A 22000-nucleotide genomic window follows, 5' to 3' on the forward strand; every position below is an offset into this window, starting at 1 on the left:
TCATCCTCAAAGACCTAATTTCCAGAACTTTCAATTTCTTTGAACAACATGGCTAAATCAAAATTTTGATTTGATGTATTTGGGAAACAGGTGGGCATGAGAGGGGGGTTAGTTGCCCTCCAATTACTTTCGACTATTAAAAATTGCACTATCCCTTTGAATTCTCAATCAAATGAGTCCTTTTTAAAGTTTCTACGACAAAGCTTTCTAAAAAAAACTTATTTGCCCCCAGGGTTTAACTTAAAACCCTTGCCCTTTGGGCTCTGGGGGGAGTTTCCTCCTAAAAAACATAATTTCTATCTGGAAATCAACTATGTTGAACAAAATGGCTATCTCAAAATTTTGATTGGATGTTTTTGGGGAGATGGTGGGCGTGGAAGGGATGTTAGTTGCCTTCCAATCACTTCCGACTATTAAAAAGGACACTAGCCATTCCAATTTTCAATCGAATGAGCCCTTGACAACTCCTTCGATACGAAATGCCCTGGTCTAAAGGAAAAAAAAAATATATTGTGTCAACATCGTTTAAAAGTTATTGCTCATATCTACGTTATTTTTATAAATTACATAATCTGCAAGTCGCCATATGGCAGTAAAACGGCACATGTTGCGCCATTTTTCAAGTGGTGGGGCTAGTGGGATACCAGAACATCACCGAGAGATGTTTAATGACTCGTTTAGAAGCTATTGCTTATAATTATATCTATGTATTTTTTTTTATCAATTCTACCATCTGCACTGCCATATGGTGCTATAAATGACACTTTTGGTGCCATCTCTCAACTGGAAAAGCTCGGAAGTATAAAATGTGTACCATTTTAATATTTATGGTCCAAAACCCTTCACTGGAGGTTTACAACCACCCTCCCGTATCCTACCCCTCCTCTTTAGTAAGTTTCATAAATCATTTGCTTACCAGCAGGCTACTGCAGCATTGGCAGGACTAGCAGGCTAGAACACCATCGTGAAGAGATGTTTAATAGCTCATTTGAAAGCTATTGCTCACATCACGTGTTTTTTGTAAATCCTACCAGCTAAAAGAGCTATTCATGCCTTTTTGTTACTTTTTTACGAGTCCGACAATTTTTTTGAGGGGAGGGAAGTCTAACCGGTTAACCCTCCCCCCTCCCCCTGGATACTGTACTCTGAGAAGCTATACATTCTTTTCAGCATTGTGGGAGAGAAATTAAAATAATGATCACACCAATTTCAGTAAATTATGTTAACTATGCATCTAAAATTGTTTTAATCTCCTTCTGTTTTCTACAGTCTCTGTAAATATCATCTTGGACGATATTTTATAAATAATTGAACTTTTATCAATATCTTCCGTAAAAGACCAATTTATAACCCCTGAAACAAAGTGCCAATCAGATCGTTAAAATTCCAAACTGTCCTTAGCAAAAAAACTTTAGCTGCCAACAAATCGTCGAAAATTCTCTTTTTTCGGTAGGTTGCGAGAGGGGGGGGGGGAGTTTGGAAAAATTTTCCCAGGGTATGAATCATTCAAGCGATTCAACTAGCATAACAACAGGCTAATCTATAATGCTTTTCATAGTCAAACACCAGCTGTAATATCAGTACTTTTCAGTTTAAAATTGAAATTACTGTAAAAACTTAAGCGTAAAAATAAATTTTACCTTAATAATGGTAAAGTCTTAGAACAGCATACAAAAATAATGAATTCATTTATCGGGCAATATCTTGGTCTCACCAGCTATAATACAATAGTGAGTATTAAACAATTTTAAATTATGAAAAAAAACACGCTTTAATATTACTCGAAATGAAGAACAAATAAACCATAATATGAACTCTAGAAATCCGGTTATTGCACTGTATACAACGGATCATTTCAAGTTATTACACAAATTCTGAAGCTAGTCTGAGAGTCCTAATACTATTAAGATGGCTCCACTTCGGACTTGTCTAAAAACTAATCATGAAATGTCCTTTTCAGAACCAAAAGGAGAGCCAATCATTTTACTGAGCTCATTGTGCAGAAGTGATACCAAATTAAGCGAAAAAAAAAATTAAGCAGCTATCCTAAACTGCTTTATTTTTGTGCTGTAAAAAGTGTCATTAGTCGGTTTGCTTTTACTGTTCCAAAAATCCTATACTGTGCTGTGTTTTCAGTAAAGCGCTAGTTTTCTATAATCACACAAACATATTGTAATATCATCAGCTGGTTTATTTTCACTAGTTTTGTCGATATGTGTTAGATTCACTGTGAAACAATAATTTTTGTCTGTCTTAAGTTTTAACTCCGCTCTTTCCCTCACATAAACTTTTTTTTAATTAATTACTAATGGAATGATTAACTGGAAGAAAAGTGAATTGAGAAAACTACACGTTTTAAGTAGTTTTAAGTGATTACATCTATGTGCGTGGGGTGCCCCTCCCAAATATTTATGATTGATATTTATGATAATATTTATGATATTTTATGATAAATATTATATGATAAATAATAATTGAATATTTATGATAAATATTTATAATCATATTTTTTATGATTGTTCTCATACATTTTTGTAGTTTTCATACGGTTTGCCTATATTCGGTCATTTTTTAATCCCCCACCCCTCAAATGATTTGACCCTCCGAAATAAATGCTTGTGGTATCTTCCTGGTCTTGTTAGATCAGTTTCTATTCTTAGTTTTAATTTAGAGGTTTATAGATTGCCGGTAAGTTATATTTATAAGCTTTCTTAGTAATTCTTGAACGTAATTATTACGTTCAAGAATTTTTCTTAGTAATTTTTCTTAGTAATTCTTAGGTCATCCTTGAACGGTATAAAAATTGTGCAATTGTACCCCTGTTTGCAACGGGATTCTGATATTTCTTAGACACAAGAAAAGAGAAAAAGAGGGAATTGGATACCCACCCAAAAATTTGGATAATTAACTTACTCCATTTCCGGCATCATGTCAGAAAAAAACCCACTGGCAATCTATTTGTAAGAAAAATTTTACAATGAGGTTTTGTGAAGTATTTCGCAATGTAGAAAAATAAATAAAAAAAAAACAACGCTAAGAAGAGAAGAATATAGAAGAAAAGAAGGCACGGCTATTTTGAAATAAAATTATGCCTTGTTTTGAATTGACAAATGAATTTGAATATCCACTAAACTATATTTGGGATTCCACGATGATGTTTTACCAACGTTCTCAGGATGTAGAAAAATCAGTTAAATAAAACCAAGAAAAACAGATGTATAGAAAAGACAATATTTTCATATTTTGGAAAGACGACACAATAAACGATAATGTCAATTTTTAGACACTAAAGAACGGGTTGAAAATAATAACAAAATACAATGTCACATTAAATTTCCATTAAGTTTAGTTGACACTGATATTAATTGCAGCCTACCAGTTAAGTTGTTTTAATAACTGTATTTGAAAGCCAATCAAACATATACAAAACTTAAACACTTAACATTAACACGAAACAAACAACAATAATTGAAAAAACAACATACTCATTAAATAATTTCAATTTTTCATAACTTTCAAATTCTTTATTATTTACTAGTTTTGTTATTTCGAATGTCACAATACTGAATGAAAATATATTTAGGGGATAATGAGCATTATCTGCAGTAGCCGGCTATACTCCGTGAAATAATATGTCCACCACTATATTTGAGCCATATGGGACATGTCTTACGAAAACAACGCCGATAGTATAATATGAAGACAAACCACTGACACTGAGGACGTACCACAAGGACGTACCCTCCTACATTCCCCATTTGGCAATTATTCTTCAAATTTCCACCATCAATTCATTCCCTTTTATCCTAGTCCCAAAAAATGTATCTTTAATATTTTTCAAGTCTTCAATTACAATAAAGTACTCTTTTCAGAAAGTTCCTTCTTGTAGATGAAAATATTAGCAAATTAAATGAAATGGCTTTGGTGCTCATCAGCTTATCGGTAAAAGGGCTATTTTTTTCTTGCTATAATAATGCCCGCCCCCCTGCCAAAATGCACGGAAGCAAATAGGCCTGGTCTTGGGGATGGTCAGTTTTATTTCGACCAGTTTAATGTTTATGTTAATCTAATCATTGTTAAATGTACTATATTGTCTTCTGTTATTATTACCGTTCTTGTCATTTGTAATATTTTATATTTCCTTTTGCTGTTATTATTGTTTTTTCCCCTTTTAGATTATATGTTGTTTTTGTATAATATTTGTTTCCCATTTTGTTGTGACAAACAGATTGCTTTAACGCTGAATTTATCATAGACAGCGCAACAGCGCTGCCTAAGTAGACAACGATGTTGGCACAATGTATTTTTTTTTTTTATACCCGGGCACTTCGTATCGAAGGAGTTGTCATAGAAACTTCGAAAATGGCACATTCGATTGGAAATTGGAGTGGCTAGTGCTCTTTTTAATAGTCGAAAGTGATTGGAGGGCAACTAGCCCCACCCCCCGCCCATCATTCCCCCAAACACATCCAATCAAAATTTTGAGATGGCCATTTTCTTTAGCGTAGTTGATTTTCAGAAAGATATTATGTTTTTTAGGCGGAAACTCCCCCACAACTCTCAAGGCAAAGGTCTTTAGTTTTGTCTTGAGGGTATCTAACAACGATTTTGGCACAATGTACCATCTAGTTTTTTTTCCCTTTAGAGCAGGGTACTTCGTATCGACGAAGTTGTCTTAAAAACTTCAAAAAGGGCTAATTCAATTGGAAATTGGAGTGGCTTGTGCCCTTTTTAATAGTCGAAAGTGATTGGAAGGCAACTAACACCCCTTCCACGCCCGCCATTTCCAGAAACACATCCAATCAAAATTTTGAGATAGCCATTTTGCTCACCGTAGTTGATTTCCAGATAGAAATTATGTTTTTGAGGAAGAAACTCCCCCACAGCCTCCAGGCCAAGGGTTGTAAGTTATGGCCTGGGGGCATATAAGGTTTTTATAGAAGGCGTTGTCGTAGAAACTTCAAAATAGGCTTATTCGATTGGGAATTCAAAAGAGTTAGTGTCCCTTTTAATATTCGATAGTGATTGGAGGGCAACTAGCCCCCCTCCCCCTCCACGCCCATCATTCCCCCAAAAACACATCCAATCAAAATTTTGAGATAGCCATTTTGTTCAACGTAGTTGATATCCAGGTAGAAAATATGTTTTTGAGGAGGACACTCCCCCAAAACCCTCGGGGCAAGGGTTTTAATTTATGCCCTGACGGCATATTAGAACGATGTTGGCACAATGTATTATTTATTATTTTTTTCCTTTAGAGCAGGGCACTTCGCGTCGAAGAAGGTGTCGTAGAAACTTCGAAAAGGGCTCTTTCAATTTGAAATTGGAGTGGCTTGTGACATTTTTAATAGTCCAAAGTGATTGGAAGGTAACTAACACCCCTTCCACGCCCACCATTTCCCGAAATATATCCAATCAAAATTATGAGATAGCCATTTTGTTCAGCGTAGATGATTTCCCGATAGAAATTATGTTTTTGAGAAGGACACTCCCCCACAGCCTTCAGGGCAAGGGTTATAAGTTGTGCCCTGGGGGCATATACGGTTCTTATAGAAGGCATTGTCGTAGAAACTCCAAAAAAGCCTCATTCGATTGGACATTCAAAGGGCTAGTGGCCTTTCTAATAGTTGAAAGTGATTGGAGGACAACTAACCCCTCTCTCGCGCCCACCTTTCCCCCAAACACATCCAATCAAACTTTTGAGATAGCCATTTCATTCAATGTAGTTTTAAGTTCTGTAAATATGGTTTTGAGGATGATAGTCCACCACAGCCCTCAGGGCAAGGGTTGTAAGCTGTGCCTTGGGGGAATATAAAGTTCATGTAAAAAGAGTTGTCGTAGAATCTTCAGAAAGAGCTCATTTGATTAGAAATTGAAATGGCTAGTGCTCTTTTTAATAGTCGAAAGTAATTGGAAGGTATTGGTTCTTATAGAAGGCATTGTCGTAGAAACTTCAAAAAAGGCTCATTCGATTAGAAATTCAAAGGGCTAGTGCCGTTTTTATTAGTCGAAAGTGATTGGAGGACAACAAACCCCGCTCTCACGCCCACCTTTCCCCCAAACACATCCAATCAAAATTTTTAGATAGCCATTTTGTTCCACGCAGTTTAAAGTTAAGGAAATTATACCTTTTAGCAGGACACCCCCCCCCCCACAGTCTTCAGGGAAAGGATTATAAGTTATGCCCTAGGGGCACATAAGTTTTTAGTGAAATCTTTGTCGTAGAAACTTAAAAAAAGGCTAATTCGATTGGAAATTCAAAGGGCTAGTGCCCTTTTTAATAGTCGAAAGTGATTGGAGGGCAACTAACCCCCCTCTCTCGCCCCCCTTTTCTCCAAACACATCCAATCAAAATTTTTAGACAACCATTTTATTCAACGTAGTTGAAAGTTTTGGAAATTAGGTCTTTAAGGATAACAACCCATCCCCCCACAACCCTCAGGGCAAGGGTTGTAAGTTTTGCCCGTGGATTATGTAAGGTTTTTATAGAAAGCGATGTTGTAAAAACACCAAAAAGGGCTCATTCAATTGAAAAATGAAGGGCTAGTGCCCTGTTAATAGTCGAAAGTGATTGATGGGCAACTAACCCCCCTCTCACGCCCACGATTTCCCCAAACACATCCAATCAAAGTTTTGAGATATCCATTTTGTTCAACTTGGTTTAAAGTTCAGGAAATTAGGTATTTTAGGATGATAACCCCCTCAAAGCCCTCAGTGCAAGGGTTGTAAGTTTTGTCCTGGGGGCATATAAGGTTTTTTAAGAAAGTTGTAAAAATGTTGTAAAAATTTCAAAAAGGGCTCATTTGTTTGGAAATTGAAATTGCCCTTTTTAATAGTCGAAAGTGAGTCGAATTTCCAGACCAAACTATAAAGTCTTAAAAAAACAAAAAGATTTAAAGTAATATTTTCTTCTTCCCTGAAAAGATTATGTTCCATATAAAAAAAAAAAACGATTGTTTTAATAAAATGTTTCATTTTTCAGAAGATAATTTAAAGGAGTTAAGAAATATCCAGAATGCAGTAAAGAAAATGAAAGAAGCCAATCTACATACTTTACAGTTACAGGTAAGTTTAAAATTTGGATCATGTCTTACATATGGGCTATTGGTTTTTGAATCCAATTATTATTATTACCATTAACGTTCAATGAAGAATCAAAGAAAACACATTTAAATATGGTACCATAATGTCTAAAGTCAAAAATGATGTATCATATTCTTGATGTCTTAGCCAATAATTTAGCCAAATAGTGGCATCTAAAAAGAAACTGTATCTCGCATTCAGTGATGCCAATTCACGAAAATATTGGAGGGGAGGGGCCAAGTATATTCTTAATTAAGATACAGAAAAAGTTTTTTTTTTTTCAAAATCTAGGGGCGAGGGCAATAGGGCTTAAATTCAGGGCTTAAAATACAAAACGTTGAAATAGTGCTAATTTTGCTTCTAATTCGCCATCTCGTAGACAAATTTCCCGATTTATTGGTCTTCGCTTGTGAGTTTGATAAAAAAAAATGTCCTATGGGCTGAATCAAATTGACCTCTAGGACAGTTACTAAAAATAATCATCTTAAATATAATTTTATATTATAATTTTATAATATAATTTTATATTTTATATTATTATAAATTATATTATAATTTTATATAATTAAAAAAAAATTAGTATTAGTCATTCGTTCGTGTAGGCAAAATGTATTTTATGTCTATATAGTGGGGAAGTATAAGTTATGAAAGTTACTTTTCGATAGAAAGTAAAAGTTTTTCCTCAATAATTCCTTAGAAATTCGCACTAGAACATGTTTTTCCGTAGATTAAAGGTTTATTAGCTACTTCATCATGTACTATATATTAGTACCTGGGGGCCGCGCTTTGCTCGATGAAATAAAAGTCAGTTTTTTTAACTAGTTTTTTTTATAGTTTTTTTTTTAATTTCTTTGGCAAAATGTCATTTTATTTTATTAACTGTAGAAAGTAAAACCATTGGAGTATTGGATGCCTGGGTTTATGATGCAATTCGTATGAAAAATGTTTTCACAAAATTAATTTTACTTGTCAAGGAGCCTTTTGGGGGAATGTATTATTATATGTGCATTTAATCAAGAATAAATCTTATCTAATATTAATCTAAAATTAAGATTAAAAACAGCAGACTATTTATGAAAAATATTGCGGGGGCTGGTAACACGAATTTTCCAAAACACATCTAGATCGTTCTTTCACGCTGAAACTTGATAGTATACCAATTTTCAGAAAAGGATTATAGTGCCGTTTGCGGCACCATATATATATATACAAGAACATATATATATATATATATACAAGAAATTATATAAGAACATATAAATGTTTTTACTTTTATAACTTTAATAAATCAAATAATATTAAGATTTTGATTACTAAATATCAGTATATGTTTATTAAACTGACAATGCACATTCATTTGTATTTTTTTCAGTAAAGTGCAAGTTATGTTCTAGCCTTGGGAAGACATAGGGGTTTTGAGCCCAACTTATGTTAATTTCTGCTCGTTTTGAGTTTGACTCGTAATTTCTGTTCCGTTTTGGGTTTTATCTACAACAACTTTCTATATAAACCTTATATACCCCCAGGGCATAACTTGCACTAAAAGCTCTGATGGGGTTATCACTCTAAACGAGCTAATTTCCAGAACTGTCGACTACGTTGAACAAAATGGATATCTCAAAATTTTGATTCGATGTGTTTGGGGAAATGGTGGGCGTGAGAGGGGGGTTAGTTGCTCTTCAATCACTTTCGACTATTAAAATGGCACTAGCCCCTTCAATTTCGAATTCAATGGGGCCTTTTTGATGTTTTTACAACATCGCTTTCTATAAAAACCTTACATGGCCCCGGGGCATAACTTACAACCCTTGCCCTGAGGGTTGTGGGGGGGGGGGTTCATCCTTAAAGATCAATTTCCAAAACTTTCAACTACGTTGAATAATATGGCTATCTGAAAATTTTGATTGGATGTGTTGGGGAAAAGGTGGGTGTGAGAGGGGGGCTATTTCTCCTCAAATCACTTTCGAATATTAAAAAGTGCACTAGCCCTTTGAATTTCAAATCGAAAGAGCTCTTTCAAGTTTCTACGACAAAAATTTTTCAATAAAAACTTATATGCCCCCAGGGCATAACTTATGACCCTTGCCCTGAAGACTGTGGGGGGAGTGTCCTGCTCAAAGGTATAAGTTCCGGAGCTTTAAACTGCGTGAAACAAAATGGCTATCTAAAATCTCGGGTTGGATGTGTTTGGGGAAAAGGTGAGCACGAAGGGGGGGTTAGTTGCCTTCAAATTATTTTCGACAATGAAAAAGGGCACTAACCCTTTGAATTCGTAATTAAATGAGCCCATTTTAAAGTTTCCCGGGCATCGATTTCAATAAAAACCTTAGATGCCCCCAGGTCATAACTTATAAACATTGCCCTGAAGACTGGGAGGAGAGTGCCCATCTCAAAGGTATAATTTCCTGAACGTTAAAGTGCGTTAAACAAAATGGCTATCTCAAAATTTTGATTGGATGTGTTTGGGGAAATGATGGGCGTGGAAGGTGTGTTAGTTGCCTTTCAATTACTTTCGACTATTAAAAAAGGCACTATGATATTTCTAATCGAAAGAACCCTTTTAACCCTTTAAGTTCAATTTCTAATCGAATGAGCCCTTTTTGAAGTTTCTACGACAAAGCGTTCTATAAAAACCTTATATGTCCCCAGGGCATAACTTACAGCCCTTGCCCTAAGGGTTGTGAGGGGGTTGTCATCCTCTAAGACCTAATTTACAGAACTTACAACTACGTTGAATAAAATGGCTATCTCAAAATTTTGATTGCATGTGTTTGGGGAATAGGTGGTCGTGAGAAAGGGGTTATTTGCCCTCCTATTACTTTCGACCCTTGCCCTGAAGGCTGTGGGGGAGTGTCCTCCTCAAAAACATAATTTATATCTGGAAATCAACTACGCTGAACAAAATGGCTATCTCAAAATTTTGATTAGACGTGTTTCGGGAAACGGTGGGTGTGGAGGGGGTTTTAGTTGCATTCCAATCACTTTCAACTTTTAAAAAGGGCACAAGCCACTCCAATTTCCAATTGAATGAGCTCTTTTGAAGTTTCTACGACAGCTTCTTCAATAAGAAGTGCCCTGCTTTAAAGGAAAAATATAATAAATAATACATTGTGCCAACATCGTTCTTATATGCCCTCAGGGCATAACTTAAAACCCTTGCCCCGAGGGTTGTGGGGGAATGTCCTCCTCAAAAACATTTTCTTTGTGGAAATCAACTACGCTGAACACAATGGCTATCTCAAAATTTTGATTGGATGTGTTTGGGGGAATGATGGGTGTGGGGGGTGGGGGGGGGGCTAGTTGCCCTCCAATCACTTTTCGACTATTAAAAAGGGCACTAGCCCTTTGAATTTTCAATCGAATGAGCCTTTTTTGAAGTTTCTACGACAACACCTTGTATAAAAACCTTATATGCTCCCAGAGCATAACTTGCAACCCTTGCCCTGAAGGCTGTGGGGGAGTATCCTCCTCAAAAAAATAATTTATATCTGGAAATCAACTACGCTGAACAAAATGGCTACCTCAAAATTTTGATTGGGTGTGTTTCGGGAAATGGTGGGTGTGGGTGGGGTGTTAGTTGCCCTCCAATCACTTTAGACTATTGAAAAGGGTAATAGCTACGCCAATTTCCAATCGAATGAGCCCTTTTCGAAATTTCTACGACAACTCTTTCGATACGAAGTGCCCGGGTATGAAAAAAAAAATTCATTGTGCCCTCATCGTTCTTTACTTAGGCAGTGCTATCGCGCTGCCTATGATTATGTTATAACCTATGCCTGCGCTTGTATTTCTTAAAATTTTGGCAAATCAGTAATAACCAAATTATTAAGCCTTTGGGCAAAATGTTTCTGTGCATGGCAACATGAATACAAAACTGTCCGTTTTACCGATATATCATAGTTTCAGCGATAGCTGCAGCTTAGTAAAGAACGAAATCTAGCTAAAACACGTTTCAAAAATCTCAAATGAGAAACAATCATCATTTGGAGCTGATTATCCGATCGAAATGAAAACTACATCATAGGAATTGTGATTGTCAAACACCTCGTTCAGCAAAAGTTACACCTCCCCTCCTCCCCCCTCACATCCTGAACAACAAAGAAAATTCACTTTTTTGCATGGGTAGCACTGGTATTGTGTTCTATTTCTCTCTTCTTTTTTTTTTTTTTTTTTTTTTTTTTTAATGTGATAAATATATACGGTATATGATATATAATATGATAAGTTAAGATAGTGCATCATGTATAATTACGCTGACTATACATTATGGACGAAAAAAAAGAACAGAAGAAATAAAGAAAAGACAAAAAAAACAAACAACTAGGACGATTTTCAAGCTGTGAACAACGAAAACAAAGGAGGCATTTCGGCAAAACCTCCGCTTAGCTGTATTCAAATCTCCAAAAAAAAATAAAATATTTAGGCCTACTATAAAAAAACTAACCTTAACGAAAGCGAAAAAGTGACTTTTTACAATATTATCTTATCTCTTAAATAGATACGCTAAAATTTCCCGGATCTGTTGAAATATGAAAAATCCTTAATATTGAAAAAGCCGAAATACCTGCTTTATTTTCGGTATTCATTGGCTGAATATTATCCTTGTTGTTGTTTTGTATTTTATTCATATTTTTGTACGTCATGAATAGCCAGTCTTGTCTCGTTGCCTGTTCATCGCATTATGTCGGTGCATTTGGTCATTTTTAAATTTCTGCTGTCTTTGCAAGAAAAAATTTCACTCAAAGATAGATAATTTGGTAATTTCTGATTTGCTAAAAGTTTAAGAGATATAATCACAACGTGTAATTGCATCTAAAAGTGGTAAGACACTACCGATGAGCTTAAGGTCTTTCAATGGGTTTTTACCCTCTGATCGCATTAGCAGAATTTACTTCTTATGACTGTAAAGTATATCAAAATAAAAACAGAATTTTCGCCTTCTTCTTCGAAAAAACAGCAGAGTCTAAAAACAGTCTCCTTTCGGCTTCATACAAAAAAAAATTTTCTGATTTATTTCATTCAAGTATTCATATTCCTCTTTCCAATTATACTTCCACTTAACCAAACTGAAGCAGGCTTCAGGGTCATGTCAACCATGCTAAACTATGTCACTGCACTTTAGAAAATCTACATTATTTAGATCCTTTTTTTAGAAGTATTTAGAATCTACGATAAAAGAAAACTAAAGCTTAGCAGTGATGGAATCTGTTGGAGAAAATTGCCTTTATTATTTCAGGATAAAACATCACCGGAAAATAAGTCGCTAAAACTAATGGTAAACTGCAATGTGTCGCAACCCTGAGAATAGAAGGGATTGCCATACCGCATCAACTAGTGAAGCATATCCATTTCCGATATATTGTTTTTGTACTAATTGTGGGAAGAGGTATAATTGTCTAGTATCTGTATGTCATCCACGACGTGATTCAAAAAGCAATCCTCGTAGTTTCCCGTTGCCTTGGTTGTCTGTAACTACGGATAGGAAGTTTTCCTTCAGCTTTTCTCCATCATTAAAAGTGTAAGACTCCATTGATGTTTCCCAGTCTTTTTCTCTCCTTATTCCCTCTGCTCATTAATTAACCACTGCTAAGAGCAGGTATTTATCTAGGCATTGATAAAGAGGAGAAAAAGAGAGACTTAGGTAATCCAGAGTCAATTAGTCTTCCTTCAAAGGACCTGGAATTATATTTACCTTTGAAGTTGCTTCTTCTAGGGATTTAGTACTCCTTCGGGCCAGGTGGTAAGAAATGAAGTTTAATAGGAAACAAGGGGACCAGTCCTGTACAGTTGTTGTGACTTTGTCCTAAGTTCTTGGGAACTAGAACCTGAAAGATAATTGGGTTTGAGCCTAGTAGGAGTTCAAATTAACAGAATCGTATGTATGGGTCCTATTGACTCATTTCCAGTTCAGTAGTACAAAGTGATTTTTTGAATCCTCCCACTCCCTCACCTATAAGATGGTTTGTATAAGTAAACTAAAAGGAGTGGAGTGGAATTTAGGTCGCTTCGATTAAAGATTAGCGTTTCCCTTCTTAGTTTTGTGTTTATCCCCTCTGTTCATTAATTAACCAATCCTAAGAGCAGGTATTTAGGAATTGATAAAGGGGAGAATATGAGACACCTTGATCACCCAGTGTAAAATTGACTTCCTTTAACTTGCCTTCGACCAGTGTCGTTAATTCATGAAAATGTAGGCACGGGGGAATATGTTTTTCATGGTCTAGGATGGGACATTTTTTTTTTTTTGGGGGGGGGGGGGGGTTCAATGAAAATAGTCAAAAATCTAAAGAAGAAAATGTCATCTGCTCCCCCCCCCCCCGATAGACGTCGGGGCAGCGACAGTAAAATTCCAAGGCAGTGGCTTCACGCCACTGCTTTGGAATATTTTGCCTTTTTTTGGAGTCGTTTCTTCGTTTTTGGAGTCGTTTCTTTTTTGGAGTCGTTTCTTCAGTCGAAACATCGTTCCGTTTCGACTGTGCATAAATTAGTCGTTTCTAATTTAGTTTTCTTTCAGTCCAAGTGATAAGAAACGAAGTTTTACAGAAAACAACACGGATTAACCCAGTACAATTCGTAGACATGGGTTTATTCTTAGCACTTGGAAACTAGAGCTGCTGATGAGCACCTGAAACAAATAGGCACAGACCTTATAGGTCTGTAGACATTCCACGAATCCAAAGAATCGTCCTTAAAGATCTTATTTACTTTGTTCCAGTTCAGCATCACAATATGAATTTTTCAAAATAGATCCCATCGCCTTATCTATTGAATGGTTTCATTGAATAATCTAAAAAGGGAAGCGGAAAATTAGAATGCCCCAGACTAGGGATTGATGTTTTCCAATCTTTGTTTTCTCTTTGTCGCTTATTCTCGTTAGTTAACCACTGCTACAAGCAGCTAGATGCCGATAAAGAAAAGAAAAAAGATACCTTTTCATCCAAAGTCAATCAATCTTCCCTTAAAAGACCTGGGACTATATTTGTCTTTGTTCAAGTTATTTCTCCTAGAAATTTAGCGCATCTACGAGTTTGATGATAAGAACTGTAGTTTTATTTTATCATAGGCAGCGAGCTAGCGCTGCCTAAGTAAAGAACGATGTTGGCACAATGTGTTATTAAATGGAGAAATTTTTGTTTCTTCGTACCAGGACACTTCGTATCGAAGGAGTTGTGGTCAAAACTTCGAAAAGTGCTCATTCGATTGGAAATTGGAGTGGCTAGTGCCCTTTTTAATAGTCGAAAGTGATTGGAGGGCAACTAGGCCCCCCTTCCACGAACATCATTTCCCCAAACACATCCAATCAAAATTTTGAGATAGCCATTTTGTTCAGCGTAGTTGATATCCAGATCGAAAATATGTTTTTGAGGAGGACACTTCCCCACAACCCTCGGGACAAGGGTTTTAAGTTATGTCCTGGGGGCATACAAGGTTTTTATAGAAGGCATTCTCGTAGAAACTTCATAAAAAGGCTTATTCAATTGGAAAATCAAACGGCTAATGCCCTTTTAATAGTCGAAAGGGATTGGAGGGCAACTACCCCCCCCCCCCACACCGATCATTCCCCCAAACACATCCAATCAAAATTTTGAGATAGCCATTTTGTTCAGCGCAGTTTATTTTCAGATAGAAAATATGCTTTTGGGGAGAACGCTCCCCCAAGACCATTGCGACAAGAGTTGTAAGTTATTCATTAGGCGCACCTAGGGTTTTTATAGCAGGCGTTGTCGTATAAACTTCAAAAAGGCTCATTCGATTGGAAATTCAAAGGGCTAGTGCCCTTTTTAATAGTCGAAAGTGATTGGAGGGCAACTAGGCCCCCCACGAACATCATTTCCCCAAACTCATCCAATCAAAATTTTGAGATAGCCATTATGTTCAGTGTAATTGATTTCCAGATAGAAAATATGTTTTTGATGAGGACACTCCCCCACAACCCTCTTGGCAAGGGTTGTAAGTTATGCCCTGGGGGCATATAAGGTTTTTATAGAAGGTGTTGTCGTAGAAACTTCAAAAAGGCTCATTCGATAGGAAATTCAAAGGGCTAGTGCCCTTTTTAATAGTTGAAAGTGATTGGATGATACCTAACCCCCTCTCGCACCAACCTTTTCCTCAAACACATAGAATCAAAATTTTGAGATAGCCGTTTTGTTCGACGTAGTTTTAAGTTCTGGAAGTTAGGTCTTTGAGGATGACAACCCCATCACAGCCCTCAGGACAAGGGTTGCAAGTTGTGCCCTGGGGGCATATAAAGTTTTTGTAGAACGTGTTGTCATAGAAACTTCAAAAAAGGCTCATTCGATTAGAAATTGAAATGACTTATGCCCTTTTTAATAGTCGAAAGTAATTGGAAGGCAACTAACACCCCTTTCACGCCCACCAATTCCCTAAACACATCCAATCAAAAGTCTGAGATAGCCATTTTGTTCCACGCAGTTAAAGTTCAGGAAATTATATCTTTGAGCAGGACACTCCCCCCACAGTTTTCAGTGCAAGGGTTATAAGTTATGCCCTGGGGGCATCTAAGTTTTTATTGAAACCTTTGTCGTAGAAACTTGAAAAAGGGCTCATTCGATTGGAAATTCAAAGGGCTAGTGCCCTTTTTAATAGTCGAAAGTGATTTGAGGGCAACTAGCCCCCCTCTCTCGCCGACCTTTTCCCCAAACACGTCCAATCAAAGTTTTTTAGATAGCTATTTGGTTCAGTGTTGTGGATTTCCAGATAGAAATTATGTTTTTGAGGAGGACACTCCCCCACAGCCCTAAGGGCACGGGTTGGAAGTTATGCCCTGGAGGCATATAAGGTTTTTACTGAACACGTTGTCGTAGAAACTTCAAAAAAGGCTCATTCGATTGGAAATTGAAAGGGCTAATGCCCTTTTTAATAGTCGAAAGTGATCGGAAGGCAACTAACACCCCTTCCACGCCCACCATTTCCCCCATCATATCCAATCAAAATTTTGTTATAGCCATTTTGTTCCACGAAGTTTAAAGTTCAGGAAATTATACCCTTGAGCAGGACCGTCCCCCACAGTCTTCAGGGCAAGGGTTATAAGTTATACCCTGGGGGCATATAAGGTTTGTAATGAAATGTTTGTCGTAGAAACTTGAAAAAGGGCTCATTCGATTGGAAATTCAAAGGGCTAGTGCCCTTTTAATAGTCGAAAGTGATTTAGGGGCAACTAGCCCCCCTCTCACGCCCACCTTTTCCTCAAACACATCCATCAAAATTTTTAGATAGCCATTTTATTCAACGCAGTTGAAAGTTTTGGAGATTTGGTCGTTAAGGATGACAACCAGTCCCCCAACAACCCTCAGGGCAAGGGTTTTAAGTTATGCCCTGGGAGCATGTAAGGTTTTTATTGAAAGCGATGTTGTAAAAACATCCAAATGGGCTCATTCAATTTGAAAATTGAAAGGGCTAGTGCCCTTTTAAAACTCGAAAGTGATTGAAGAGAAACTAATCCCCCTCTCACGCCCACCATTTCCCCAAACGCATCCAATCAAAATTTTGAGATATCCATTTTGTTCAACGTAGTCGAAAGTTCTGGAAATTAGGTCTTTTAGGATGATAACCCCGTCAGGGCTTTTAGTGCAAGGGTTGTAAGCTATGCCCTGGGGGCATATAAGGTTATATTGAAAGTTGTTGTAGAAATTTCAAAAGGGGCTCATTTGATTGGAAATTGAAATTGCCCCTTTTAATAGTCGAAAGTGATTGGAGAGTAATTAACCCCCCCCCCCCTCTTACGCCCTCAATAACCCCAAACACATTCAATCAAAGTTTAGAGATATCCATTTTCTTCAACGTAGTTGAAAGTTCTGGAAATTATGTATTTAAGGATGACATAGCCCCCAGAGTCCCAAGGGCAAAGTTTTAAGTTATGCCCTGGGGGCAAATAAGGCTTTTAATGAGAGAGTTGTGGTAAAGACTTCAAAAGGGGCTCGTTAAATTTAAAAGTGGGAGGGCTAGTGCCATGTTTAACATTCGAAAGTAATTAGACGGTAACGAATCCCTCTCTCACGCCCACGATTCCCCCAAAGACATCCAATCAAATTTTTCAGATAGCCATTTTGTTCAACGTAGTAGAAAGTTCTGGAAATTAGGTCTGTGAGGATGATACCCCTCCCCCCCAGCCCTCAGGGCGAGGGTTGTAAGTTATCCCCTGGGGGTATACAACGTTTTTATTGAAAGCGTTGTCGTAGAAACTTCAAAAGGGCTCATTTGATTGGAAATTGAAAGGGCTAGTGCCTTTTTTAGTTGAAAGTGATTGGAGAAAGACGAACGCCCCTCTCACGCCCACCATTATCCTAGACACATCAAGTCAAAATTTTGAGATAGCCATTTTGTCTAACATAGTTAAAAGTTCTGGAAATTAGGTCTTAGAGGATGACAGCCACCTTCACAGCCCTTAGGGTAAGAGTTGTAATTTATGCCCTGGGGGCATATAAGGTGTTTATAGAAAGTGTTGTTGTAGAAACTCAATAAGGGCTCATTCGATTGGAAATCGAGAGGCCTAGTGCCCTTTTTAATAGTCGAAAGTAATTAGAAGGCTTGACATTTTTATAGTAAAGATCGATGTGTGTATAATGAATTATTTTTTTTTTTTTTTAGACCAGGGCACTTTGTATCGAAGGAGTTGTCGTAGGAATTTCAAAAAGGGCTCATTCGATTGAAAATAGAACGGGCTGATGCCCTTTTTAACAGTCGAAAGTGATTGGAGGAATACTAATCCCCCGCCCACCCTCCCATTTGACTTTATGTTTAAAAACTAAATGTTGCCCTTAGATTTAATCAAAATGCACTGTGTTAATGCTAATTCCCAATAAGGCATCTCAGCAGTATTCTGCTCTTAAAATTTAATCAAATCAAAATAGCGTAAATGTATCCAAGCTATCAAAGAAAGTAGACATATTTTTTTGCGAATGGTATCGAGCTTTCCATTTCAGGTCAGCTAGAGGAGGTATGAAACTAAATTAATCTGGACTACTATTTGTGTCCAGATTTTTAGGAGGGTGTATGTTGTTAAAAGTTGCTGAAAAGTTCAAAGAATGAATGTGCATTGTCAGTTTAATATGCATATTATACTGATATTTAGTAATCAAAATCTTAGTATTATTTGATTTATTAAAGTTATAAAAGTAAACACATTTATATTTTTTTCAGTAAAGTGCAAATTATGTTCTGGCCTTGGGGTTTTGAGCCCAACTTTTGTTAATTTCTGCTCGTTTTGAGTTTGAGTCTATTAATTTTTACAGTGTATTTTCTTGTTGGGTTTCATTTATTTATTAACGCTGCTTTGTGGTAGTTGCATGTTTGGTAGCTTATTATATTTTATTTTTGCTCATTTTTGTTTAATGGAGTTCTTTACTTTTCTTTGAAAAACTTATTTTGTGGAAAAAGTTTTTTTTTTATTAATAACAGGAAGCAACAGGTGTCAGTCCTGTATAGCTATTAATTAAAAAAAACTTTCCACAAAATAAGTTTTCAGAGAAAAGTAAAGAACTCCATTAAACCAAAACCCCTATGCCTTCCCAAGGCCAGAACATAATTTGCACTTTACTGAAAATATTTATTTATTTTTACTTTTATAACTTTAATAAATCAAATAATATTAACATTTTGATTACTAAATATCAGTATATAAATTAAACTGACAATGCACATTCATTTGTATTTTTTTGAGTAAAGTGCAAATTATGTTCTTGTCTCGGGAAGGCATTGGAGTTTTGAGCCCAACTCATATTAATTTCTGCTTGTTTTGAGTTTGACTTGGTTATTTATTGTAATTGCTGTTCGTTTTGGGTTTCATTAATTTATCGATGCTGATTTGTGGTAGTTTCACGCTTGGTAGATTATTTGATTTTATTTTTGTTCATTTTTGGTTTAATGGAGTTCTTTACTATTCTTTGAAAAACTTATTTTGTGGAAAAAGTTTTTTAAGTTTTGCATTATATTGACATTGTCTTTTCAGGGAAAAAGAAAATAATTCTTTAAATCTTTTCGTTTTTTTAAGACTTTATAGTTTGGCCTGCTATTTGTATGCTGGATAAAAATTTTCAGCAATTTTTAACAACATACACCCTTTTAAAAATCTGGACACAAATAGTGGTGTTTAATTTAGTTTTATACCTCCTTAAGTTGGCTTGAAATAGAAAACTTGATACCATTCGCAAAAAAATCTGTTTACTTTCTTTGATAGCTTGGATACACTTACGCTATTTTGATTTGGTTTTATTTTAAGAGCTGAAGTAGCCCCGAAAGTTTGAACCTAATACCCTCAGTTGTTCTTAGGATACTGCTGAGATACCTTATTGGGAATTAGCATTAACACAGTGCATTTTGATTTAATCTTAAGGCAACATTTAGTTTTTAAACATAATGGGCAACTGGGAGTGTGGTTGTGGGAGGGGGACTAGTTGCCCTCCAATAACTTTCTATTATTAAAATGAGAATTATCCTTTTATATTTTCAATCGAATGAGCCGTTTTCGAAGTTCCTAAGATAGGTCCTTCGATAAGAAGTGCCCTGGTTAAAAAAAAAAAAAGAAGAAAAAATAATAATACATTGTACCCACATCGATCTTTACTATAAAAATGTCAAGCCTTCCAATTATTTTCAACTATTAAAAATGGCACTAGCCCTTCCAATTTCCAATCGAATGAGCCCTTTTTGAGTTTTTACGACAACGCTTTCCATAAACACCTCATATACCCCCAGGGCATAAATTACAACTCTTGCCCTGAGGGCTGTGAGGGAATTGTCATCCTCAAAGACCTAATTTCCAGAACCTTTAACTACGTTAAAGAAAATTGTTATCTCAAAATTTTGATTGTATGTGTTTGGGGAAAAGGTGGGCGTTAGAGGGGGGTTAGTTGCCCTCCAATCACTTCCGACTATTAAAAAGGGCACTAGCCCTTTCAATTTCCAATCGAATGAGCCCTTTTGAAGTTTCTACGACAACGCTTTCTATAAAACCCTTATATGCCTCAGGGCATAACTTACAAGCCTTGACCTGAGGGCTGTGAGAGGGTTATCATCCTCAAAGACATAATTTTCGGACCTTTCAACTACGTTGAGCAAAATGGCTTTCTCAAAATGTTGATTGAATGTGTTTGGGGAAATGGTGGGCGTGAGAGGGGGGTTACTTGCCATCCAATCACTTTCGACTATTAAAAAGGGCACTAGTCCTTTGAATTTCCAATCGAATGATTCCTTTTTGAAGTTTCTACGACAAAGCTTTCAATAAAAACCTTATATGCCCCCAGGGCATAACTTGCAACCCTTACCCTGATGGCTGTGGGGGGAGTATCATTCTCAAAGACCTAACTTCCAGAACTTTCAATTACGTTGAACAAATTGGCTATCTCAAAATTTTGATTGGATGTGTTTGGATAATTGGTGGGCGTCGAAGGGGTGTTAGTTGCCTTTCAATTACTTTCGACTATTAAAAAGGGCACTATCCGTTTCAATTTACAATCAAATGAGCCCTTTTTAAGTTTCTACGACAACGCTTTCTAGAAAAAAACCTTATGTCCCCAGGGCATAACTTACAACCCTTGCACTGAGGGCTGTGGGAAGGTTTTCATCCTCAAAGATCTAATTTCCAGAGCTTTCAACTACGTTGAACAAAATAGTTGTCTGAAAATTTTGATTGGATGTGTTTGGGGAAAAGGTGGGCGTGAGAGGGGGGTTAGTTGCCCTCCAATCACTTTTGACTATTAAAAAGGGAACTAGCCCTTTGAATTTCCAATCGAACGAGCCTTTTTTGGAGTTTCTACGACAACTCTTTCTTTAAAAATCTAATATGCCCTCAGGGCATAACTTACAATCCTGGCACTGAGGCCTGTGGGGGAGTTTCCTCCTCAAAAACATAATTTCAATCTGGAAATCAAATACGGTGAACAAAATGGCTGTCTCAAAGTTTTGATTGGATGTGTTTGGGGAAATGGTGGGCGTGGATGGGTTGTTACTCCAATTTCCAATCGAATATTTTCTTTATTTATTTATTTTGATTTTTATTATTTTCTTTCTGTATTTTGTTTATTTTACGGTATTTATTTGTAAAACTTAAACGAAAAATAAAAATAAAAATCTATCAAGATAATTGGAAGGAACTGTTGAAATATACTGAATGTTAGATATGCAGCGATTTTAAATCCTTTAAATTTCAGCAGTTCAAGGCTGAAAATTTTATTAACCAGTATTTTTTATTTCATGTTATGATCATAAAAAAATTAAAATATATTTGGTTTTCAATAGAGAGCAAATCAGTATAATTGTATATATAAAAGTGCTTGTGAGCGTGGGCTCATTTGGAGATGGTATAACATTTCGAGGCTTTATGTTCCTCTTCCGGGCCAATTAAGAAACTATAACAAATAAAAAGAGCTTATTTATAATATAATATTATAAATAATATTATATTATAATATGATATAATATTATTAAAAGGCTTATTATGATAGATTATGTAATATATATATATATATATATATATATATATATATATATATATATATATATATATATATATATATATATATATATATATATTTTATATATATATATATATATATATATATATATATATATATATATATATATATATATATATATATATATATATATATATATATATATATATATATATATATATATATATATATATATATATATATATATATATATATATATATATATATATATATATATATATATATATATATATATATATATATATATATATATATATATATATATATATATATATATATATATATATATATATATATATATACTCTTCTCGGAAGATGAAGTTTTATTACATTTCACGTTATAAGAAAGAATTTTTACGTCAGCTTAAATGTTTCGGAACTAGTTTAAAATCACTGTTCCTTAAGAGGAAACATTACAGAATTCT

General features: G+C 35.6%; 1 protein-coding gene across 1 annotated transcript in view; it reads left to right on the top strand.

Annotated features, from left to right (window-relative positions):
• Nucleotides 1-6982: 6982 nt before the first annotated feature.
• Nucleotides 6983-22000, top strand: part of cyst (rho guanine nucleotide exchange factor 18 cysts) — a 402635-nt gene continuing 387617 nt past the window's right edge. Inside the window, exon 1 of the mRNA XM_089102646.1 lies at nt 6983-7065. Coding sequence (XP_088958772.1) covers nt 7030-7065 — 36 coding nt within the window. The 5' untranslated portion in view covers nt 6983-7029. The remainder of the gene's footprint in view (nt 7066-22000) is intronic.

This window comes from Artemia sp. Qi Xiang Cuo, chromosome 16 (genome assembly GCF_049724085.1).
Source record: "Artemia sp. Qi Xiang Cuo chromosome 16, ASM4972408v1, whole genome shotgun sequence".
Taxonomy (NCBI): Eukaryota; Metazoa; Arthropoda; class Branchiopoda; order Anostraca; family Artemiidae; genus Artemia; species Artemia sp. Qi Xiang Cuo.